This window comes from Mycetomoellerius zeteki, unplaced genomic scaffold, assembly GCF_001594055.1.
Source record: "Mycetomoellerius zeteki isolate Tzet28-1 unplaced genomic scaffold, Tzet1.0 scaffold204, whole genome shotgun sequence".
NCBI lineage: Eukaryota > Metazoa > Arthropoda > Insecta > Hymenoptera > Formicidae > Mycetomoellerius > Mycetomoellerius zeteki.
In genome coordinates, this window is record NW_017257000.1 from 891,070 (window position 1) to 901,277 (window position 10,208).

Genomic DNA, 10,208 nt, shown 5'->3' on the forward strand with positions numbered 1-10,208 from the left:
CGAAAATCGGATGTAGTGTGAATCCAGCATATGGCTGCGGTCCACATGGCGCTTCAAACCATGGACGTATGAATATCTGGTCGGAGCCTTCAAGCACGGGGGGGTGAAGATTTTAGGGGAGGAGGGGGCCGCCATATTGTCTGGCGACATTTTAGCGCTCTATTTGAAAATCGTCATATGTATTATGATATTATTTATATTTCCAGTGCATGAAAATAGGATTTTGTGTGAGACAAAATTAATTCAACGGTTGTGTGCAATTAAAAATAATTTTCTGTTTATATAATATAGTAAGTAATTGTGAGGGTGAAATATATGAAACATACATATGCATGTATATTTTTCGTGAAATTTATATGAATGGAATAAATATTACCATATTATGTACATCTGAATATAACTCGTTTTAATTTATGACTCGTTTTAATTTGTTTCTATATTTAATTGTTTGTAAGTTACATGAACGGAAAAGGGATATTAATTATTAATTTTTAATTTGTGATACCTTTAAAATAATTACTTTTTCAATTATTGCAATGTTAAAAAATTGATTTTTTACATTTCCCTATGTGTGATGTGTGTGTGTGTGGAAGATGTAATCGGAATGCTGGAAATAATTAAACAATTATCAGAAAAATTAGGCCGCTTTATTTTATTCACGTTATTAATCAGATCGAAATATCTTCTTTAACTGAAATCGTCAGACTAGTCATAATTATTATATATATTTATTTTTTGTTCCGTTTGATAACAAAATATTATAGGAATTAAAAATTTATGTTCGATCGTTTTACGTTCGATTTACTCTACACATCGTAATACATTTGTCTTTTTATGTGACGAAATCTCTATCTCCCTTTTTCAAATAAGCTGCAGTCATAATAAATTTGTAATAAGATAAATATCTCAATGACTGAATTAATTAGAAAGCGTGAACAATTCTATATTGTTATTAACTAACATATGTTTTACAAAAAGTCATTTCTTTCTCTTCAAAGTACATTCCCTGTATATTCCCTGAAATTTTTTCTATTGCAGAATACGCCATTGCAGAGGCCATTGACAAAATTTGTCTCGTATATTGGAATGTAACAGGATTCTTATTGGAATGCAACTGAATTTTTATTATAATGTAACAGGATTTTTATTGGAATGTAACAATAGACTGGAGTGACCCCAGTTCTACTTTTATTTAATAAAAATTCTGATGTGCTACACGCAATATCATAATAACTGATTATGTTCAGCGCGAAAATAATTTCGGAATATATAATGATGCGCTTGGCTTAGCGCCGAGACACTACCGTGCCTCCAGATATTCAAAACCTGGATCGCGGTGCTGTTTATTCCCACTTTAAGCGCCACGCGCCGCGAGACGCAGTGCCGTCTACGCCGTCGCGCCGGCACTGTTTCTCGCGGCGCGTGGCGTTTGAAATGGGAATAAACAGCACCGCAATCCGGATTCTGGACTAATGACTTCATAGAAAAAAATGATTTTTATTCCTTTTTCTTGTTAGTAATCGAAAAATACTACATATATATAATTTTAAAAAAGTATTTAAGTCAAGATTTTGTTAATATATATTGCACTATACAAATTGTACTATTAACTGAACTAGAAATTTTTAAATACTGTCTTATTCAAGATGATAAGAAGATGAGTGAAAATATATAACCGTTCTTGTGAAATTTTCTCGTACCGGAACTTGCGAGGGTAAATATTGAGATGGAGGATAGAACAAAAATTCTCTGCTTTAAAATAAATTTCCTACTTTAAATACAAAAATTTTCTTTGAAAACCTTATTTTCTTATATAATTTTTGTTTTTATACAATAGCATACATGAAGAAAACTATACAGCGATGATTACTGTGCCGAGAAAAAATTTTCATCTCACAGTAACAGTTATTATGCACGCGCTGTCCGAACAGTGATCATCGTTGCGCAATTTTTTCCGTGTAAGGGCGCACGACTTTCTACGCCAAGCGACTTTCATTCCATCTCCCCCCTGCTTCGAAGCGTACGACTTTCCATACGAAGCGACTTCCACCCCATCTCCCAGGTTTCAGCCATCGCTCGTTATTTGTTAAAAAATTATTAACAATTAAAGCTAGTAATTATTTCCCTGCTTTACATGAAGAGTCAGATAATTTTAAACGAGCAGAGAGGTATGAGGTGGATGAATTCAAGGAATATAACTTTCCACGCGAAGTGACTTTCACCCCACCTGCTCCTCTGACAAGGTGCGTGCAACTTTCCATGGAAAGCACGCATGATCGCACGTTTAAAGATATCTGAATAACGAGCAACAGCTAAAATCTGGGTGATGGGGTGGAAGTTGCTTCGCATGGAAAGTCGTACACCCCGAAGCAGCGCCGCTGACTTCCTCCATCTCAATATTTACCCTTGCAAGCACTTTGCCAACGCGAAAACCGTTCACGCGCTCCCGTGAAAAATTACTGCTCCTGTAGAAAAGACAACGGTAAAGATGGAATTACACGATGCATGCTCAATTTCTTGAATGATAAGTATGCATGCATGCTTATCATTCAAGTAATTGAGCATTGTGTGATTCCATCATAACTTTATTGTACTGGAAAATATAGAGCCTCAGCGGAAACGTAATGGCAGCTCGAGCGAAACTCAGTCTATCAACCCGTATTGATTTTTCTTAGGTCAGCTGTACTCATACCGAGAGGATCAAAACTAGTGGAGCTCCAGAGGCACGACAATATTGTTGATTTTTCAATCACTTTGTTGCCGTCCATTGCGTATTATTATGCTATCCTTGATGATATCGTTACAACAGAAACGACCAAATGCACAATCCGATCACCACGATACTTGACATATACGCTAATGAGTTAGGAAGATGGATATTGTAAATACTTTCCCGTTTAATCAGCCATAATGGAACGATGACTTGAAGAATATCCGGTATCATAAAGCCCAAATCGCGTATGACCTGTAATAAATATTTTAAACTATTAATATTGTCAATATTGTCAATCGAAGTTCAATGATATAATATTGTTACTGACACGTAAATTTTACGTACAAGAAAATAGGCCACTCTTAATTAATGCATATAAGTAATAGAAGTTTTAATAACTTGTCCTTGCTTTTAGTATGACAGACTGAAGTTGTAATCATTGAAAGAACATAGCTTAGCACTCAATAAGTACGTAAAATTTATGCATCAATATAAGTCTAGAGTATATATATATATATATATATATATAACAGAATGTGTGTGTGTGTGTGTGTGTGTGTGTGTGTGTGTATTATTTCATTGTAAAAGTTATATTATACCACTGTTTTTAGACACTTTATATAAAGCAACTTTAATGTGCACTAATCCAATGTAATGTGAGCAACCGAATTTATTTCATTATTATTTGTGGATTCTTACCTGGTGTGCGTGACCCTCTCCTCTAACGACATTTTCAAAGAACTGGTCCCACCCACCAGCCACGATATGTAAAAAGGCTATTGCAGCAATGCCGAAAGCCTTTCTGTGTGTGATTGGATTTTTCTTATCCGCAAGGGAGACAACCCAAGCCGTAGATATTAATTCAGTAATTGTAAAAAACAACTGGTGGTACCACTGAGAGTAGAAGTCGTCATTCCAGTAATTAATATAGACCCACCATGAGTAGTAATTGGAGAACAGAGCGGTTGAGAAGAGGAGCATCATAGATTGTCTTAGTCTCTGTTTGATGGCTAGTTTTGTCAAATATTTCATTGTTTCGTAAAACACGATTACTCCGATGACGATGAGTATCCATATTTTCAACATGTTCGAAGTAGCATTAAAGTACATGTGTTTGTAAGGAGCTATGCCGGATTCGTACGAGCCTGTAAAAAAATTTTAGATTATATAGTTGGACCTGCGATTTGCTATTTAGTAGCATTCATGTCCATTTCGATCAATATAGATTAATTTTAATTGGTTTAATTTATCTTTTTCTAAGAATTAGAACTAGCCCATACAACACAGATCTTCAAAGAACATTTTAAAGACATCCAGAAGGTATTCTTATGTTCTCTGAACATCCTAAGGATGTATCTTCGATAAAATATAAAATATATTGTGTGGGAGAAAATCTTAATCTTGATTCAACTTACCCTTCATCTTTTTCTGAAAATTAAAAAAATCCAAAAAGGTTCTAATTAGTTTTAATTAGCCCTGACGATTAAAAAAGGATAGAGAGTAAATTGAATTGAGATTAAAATTAATCTACTTTGATGGAAACAGACATGACAGTATATTTCTACAATTTTGGTGTTACCTTTAAAGACAGTGTCCCAGCACGAACAAGAGCAGTATCGCTTATCCACAACCCTCGAATAATCCTGCCAGAAGTAATATAAAATTGCAATCTGCAGTGGTGGAATTGTTAAGGGTCCTATGACGCCCACGAATCTCGATCCGCTTGTTGCAATGTTTCTGCACAGGGTACGCTTCAGCATTTTTAATATAGCCATTGTGATTTAATAGACGTGTTACGAACAGATGTATAATGTATGTATATACGTATGTATATACATATGTGTTTATGTATCACGAAACACTTATATAATTAAGCAGAGCTGAGAACGTTACCTGAAAAAAATAACGCCTTACCATTATAGCTGCTTTTTGTTAAAAATAATTCGTTACCATTACTAGTTACTTATTTTAAAAATTATTTTAAAATTATTTTAAAAAGTAACGTGTTACCGTTACTAGTTATTTATTAAAAAGTAATGATTGATCGTTACTTTTTCGTTACTGCCGAAATTGTTGAGTTTAGCCCTCTCACATTTGATATTAATAAAATTAGATCATTTGATGTATTTTTACACAAAACGACCGAATCTGACAAAAATAATTGTTACTCTGTCCCGCGAAACGAGATTATAATTTTTAAATTTGACGATTATTCAGGTTAAGAAACCTTTCATACTGAGCATGTGCTGTAGTCACATTCTTTATAACTTAAGATAAGAAAATTTTTATTTTTAATTAATCAAAGCAGAGAGAATATGTATTAGACATACATTCTCTGAATCACAAACTATTATTTGCTATAATTTAAATTATATAAGAAAATTTGTGTTTTTAATGAGATAAAACAGAAGATATCATTTTGGGAAATTTATTGATGTTGCCAGATATAATTATTTACTAATCACTTTTAAAAAAATTGTATAATTCGTTCATTAAAATTAACTCCTTTTTTAAAACAAATTCAGCTAATTTCATATCTTAGGATATTTGAACGAACTTCATGCCTAATTCTGTCGAACAGTACATTATGTTCGAGTCACTGCTTTTCACCAGTATAACAGGTTTCCTAACCTAAATAGTCGTCGAATTAAATGATTAATATCTCGTTTTATAGGGCACAGCGGCAATTGTTTCTGCCTGATTCGATCGTTTTGTGCAAAAACACGTCGAATGAGTCTAATTTTATTAACATTGCACATGAGGGAGCTAAACTCAACAACTTTAATTTTTTAATTTAAATTAAACATTGTTTTTAAACACTGGCGTTATTATTAAAAGCCGTAGCACAGACTTTTATATAACGCATATAGTGCATAAGAGAATTAATCAGCATCCTTTCTTTCCTTCTATTTCACGGGAAAAAGAGGAACTTTCTGGTTGATTCCCTTATGCACTATGCACTATGCGCTATGCGTCATATAAAAGTCTATGCTGAGGTCTTAAGGTTGATATTGTATTTGTTCAGAGCTGCAGGGTATTTTTGCATTTAAAATGCCATTTAATATGTAATTCTATTTAAAATACTAAATGTAAAATACTTAAAAAATATATATATTAAAATGTATGTAGGAAAAACCATTCTGTATTTAAAAACTATTTACAATATCTACTTATCCATTTTACATATAAAGTGGATTCGAAAAACATTTTGCATTTTAAATACATTTTTTTAAGTATTTTATATTTGGCATTTTAAATAATTATCCAGCCCTGAATTTGTCGTACAACAAGGATTTTAAGTTCATTGATTGAATAAAGAGATCCGACAACTTTTCTTTCTTGTAATCAATCAATAAACTTGAAATGCTTGGTCATACGACAAATGTAATATTAGCCTGGAATGTATTTCAAGATTCACTTCAGTACTGTGAAAATCCATAGTATATAATGTAAATTTAGTAAATAATTTAATAGTAAATAAATTTTCAATACACTGATAGTAACTATCGGAATGCAGCCTAAGATATAAAATGTAAAATATCAATTTAAAAAAATAAGTTTTTTTAAGAAATAAAAATGAGAAAATAAATATTTTATAGTTGCATTTATTGCATATAATAACCTTTTACTATATACAATGTTAAATTGTAAATACATATTTGCATACTTGAAAAGATGTATCGTAAGCATTAAAAAAAATTTAAGTATTTCACTCATTTGTTATAACTTTGATACAACTTTGGATAATTAGGGCCGGAATCCATAATCCGGTCTTAATCTCAAGAAATGTCTTAAAATGCTGATACGGCTTTTTGATTGGTTCGTGCACTAGCTTAAGGCCATCTAGAATCTTGAGCACCGTCTATGGATTCCGCCCTAGAAGTAAACTTCTAAAGACATTAGGCCTGTTCTTTTTGGTTAAACTTTTGCACCAGTTCATCTTTCTTCTTCTTTTTTTCCTCCTAAAGAGAAATTACTAACTTTAACTGTTAATAACTTTTTAACGAATGACGACCGACGGCTTGGTGGAGGTCACTCAGGGTCACGATCTTGACAACATATGTCAAAATCAAGGTCATCAAAAGTGGCTCCCCTTTTCTGAATATTTACCGAAAATTCAATAGAGATCAAAGGAATAATTGAGTAATTCCAATCGAAATCCATGCCAAATGATACCATAATATGAATCTTAATCATTGTAAATTTCGAACGATTATCTTGTTTATGATCGTAAGTAATTGCGAATTATAAAAATAAAATAAAAATTATTGATCTGAACATTGTTATAATCTATTATACACAATTTTTTTCATTATTTTTAACCTAAATTTAAACTTCAATAGTTTTAATAAAAACTCTCTCTCTCTCTCTTTTTTTCCCCCCCGAAAAATGTGTTTGCTATAATAACTTATTAACAAATTCATAAACAGAAGTTTTAGAGGATATTACTATCTCACATCTTATTTCTTTAAAAGAGATGAGACTATTCTAGACTGCTCATCACGGTTATTACGGTTATCCCGCTGTTGAAAATTTACGCAAACGTGAAATATTAATTAATATACAGAACCGAAAGCTTTCTGTTGTGTCGTTGTTGCTACACGTGGCATTACCAATGCCACGTGCCACGAAAAAAAAAACTACACCCTCCTTTCAACAATGAATCAAAACAGATCGGATATAGCAGATAGGCCTATATTCCCAGTTAATAACTGTTATACTCCTTTGCTTATTTTTCGATCGATTTTCATTTCGTTTAGTTCTAAAAGTTTCATTTTCAATTTTAAGATTTCTTCCTTCACATCTTTTTAATAATAATTTAATCTCAATTTGGTTTATCGTACAGCAATATTACAAGTTATAATAGAAAACTTAGGTATACAAAAAGCGCCAGCGTTAATTGCTGCACTGAAAAAAAAAAGATTAGCTGCTGCAGCAAATTAGATGGTAAAATATGACATAGCATTTTTAATTGGTTGCAGCAGCCAATTTTTGATTGTGTCAACTTATCGAAATCCTATACTGACATTGCGGATAGGTTAACGCAACCAAAAATTGGCTGCTGTTGTCTACAATCTTAAATTGTCTTAATGCTGTCTTAAGTTAGACGCCGAGAGGAAAACGCAATTAACAAAGTTATATTTAATAAAAAGTAAGCCATAATACAATTGGATATAACATTTATACTCGACGATGTCAGGCGACGTTAACGTAGAGTTGTGAAAAGTGAGATGAGATCTCCTTTGATATTTTTATATATGGACCGCATATTACGAATACAACCGAACTTTTTACTGGACATTATAATTTGACTGAATTTTCCGATAATTTATGTAAGATTGTTTGTTGTTTTACATTGAAAATGACCCGATCGGTGTCGAAACGTTTGTATGTATGTATGAAAGGTTATTAAATATTCTTTATGTTATAACTGGCTCGTAGCCCTTCTTTTAACTATTAAAGAAATATAACTTCACAGTAAAATGACAATAACGTAAAATTAATTGCTTTGTCTTTCAGTGCGATCCGTTGTTTGATATCAAGCGGATAATTAAACTCGAATTCAATGGTACATTCCCAAGCAGAACAAGTCATGGTAACATTAAAATGACGTTAAAATCATATTAAAATGGTAAATGATATTTTGGAGTCATTTTGACATAATTTTAATATTATAATGACTTGTTATTCTGTTTAGATTGATTTTGCGAGAGACGCATTAACGCAGGCATCGTCGTCAAGGGTCAGCATCTTTCGTATTATAGAAGTATTAAATTCTTAATTGGCGTCTTAGTTAATTTGCCCATAAAACTAACTGCTTGTCAATTCTATATGAGAACGACGTTACATAGAGCGGCGTTTGATTGTATAAGAACCCGTATCCCCCGGGTGTCAGTTGCTCCGTGAAATTTTCCATCAATCTACAAAATTATCCGCCATATGGCACGCCGCGAGAAATTTTTTCTCATTTTTTTTCTCACACGTATGATGTTATTCGGATTCTACGGCAGGTATACGTAGGTATATCTTGCATATTTTGCGAGTGAGTATTAACAAAAGAACGAAGATCTTTCTTTGATGTGCCCGCTGCTTTCGAACTGGCAATATATTTTTCCACGCAATATTTTCCTCGGTGTATTTCGTTGGCAGTACATGTGTACTCAGTACACATAACGTTAAAACCGTTGTGTACTGAACTGAATATGAAATGAGATATTTTAAATAAAATGTACATATGATAAAATATATGTGTACTTTACATTTTTAACAAACAGTGCACAACAGTATTTAGAATTTCCCGGTTTAACTCGCGCATTTCAACATTTTTATTAAACATACATTTTTATGTCGATTTACGTATAACAGTTTTGAAGAGCGTTCATCGCGCACCTGCAGTTGTGCAAATGAAAACGTTATATTTGCTCTCGATTAATTTTCACATTCGTAGATTCGGGTTTTATTAGGCGACGATGGGCGTTTGATCGGTGTGAGTTCGGATAACAATGATATGGATTCAGTGTCCAAAGTAAATTTACGCTTTACAGCGTATGGATGAGAAGATGAGAGAGTAATAATCGATGCTCGGACGCGGCGTAGCAGCGGTGGGTGCAGATGGGGTGTCTGCTCGCCCGCAGGCAGTTTGAGTCATCGCGACCATCGAAATATTACGCAAACATCGACGTATATCATGTGCAACCTCTGAATCAGCGCTGCATATTCATACTTGTTTACGATATTTGAAAGAAATGGTCGCAAACAGCTTACGCAGTTTAGCTACTGGCGATTTAATGAATTGTCGTCGCCTGATAAGACGCCGATGGAATCAACGATCGAAAATGTAGGATTCATACTGCGTGAGGGTGAGGTAAGGGAAAAACAAGCTGAAAAGCGGCCGAAAAGTGCATTACACGCCGAGTCCTATGTCATGTCAACGGTAATTGAGTCTGTATTGAAAGTATTCTGCGACAAATGACGTGCATATACAAACGTCCTAAATGACAAAGATATTGGACGAATGTAATTACGCACCTAGAGCGGTCGATATTGACGCGCCGGTTCAAAATTAATAATATACATATATAAATTCGGTGTCGCCGGAATATAATTAGGTGAGTGCATATCATTATCATTTCCATTACCGGCTTTCCCATTACCGTTTCCCACCTGATAGTCTTACGTTAACGTAAAAAAAGACAAAACGGTACGTCATTTGGCCTAATCCAAGCGATAAGTCACAACGATCATTAGACTTTTAAATTAATATCACCGATCTCATCGCGCGGACAAGAGCTATCACGCGATGTAGATTTTGCGTCGCGGCGCCTTTTGATACAGTGAAATTTACACCTACGATCGATAATTACCATGAAATTAATTCTATGTGTATGCCAAATTTTATACTGCTGTATTAATATGTGTGTACGATAAATTTGCCCTTTTTCTTTTAAATAGAATTATAACTACACATTAATCAAACTTTTATTCTATTAAGGTA

The 10,208-nt window shown here is 33.4% G+C and overlaps 1 protein-coding gene across 1 annotated transcript; it reads right to left on the reverse strand.

Annotated features, from left to right (window-relative positions):
• Positions 1-1,688: 1,688 nt before the first annotated feature.
• Positions 1,689-4,818, reverse strand: LOC108722463 (uncharacterized). The gene is made up of 4 exons (XM_018447593.1): positions 4,765-4,818; positions 4,293-4,606; positions 3,413-3,858; positions 1,689-2,965 (listed from the first exon to the last, which is right to left on the reverse strand). The coding sequence occupies exons 2-4, from the start codon at positions 4,486-4,488 to the stop codon at positions 2,801-2,803; spliced, it is 807 nt and encodes a 268-aa protein (XP_018303095.1). The 5' UTR covers positions 4,489-4,606; positions 4,765-4,818; the 3' UTR covers positions 1,689-2,800.
• Positions 4,819-10,208: the final 5,390 nt, after the last annotated feature.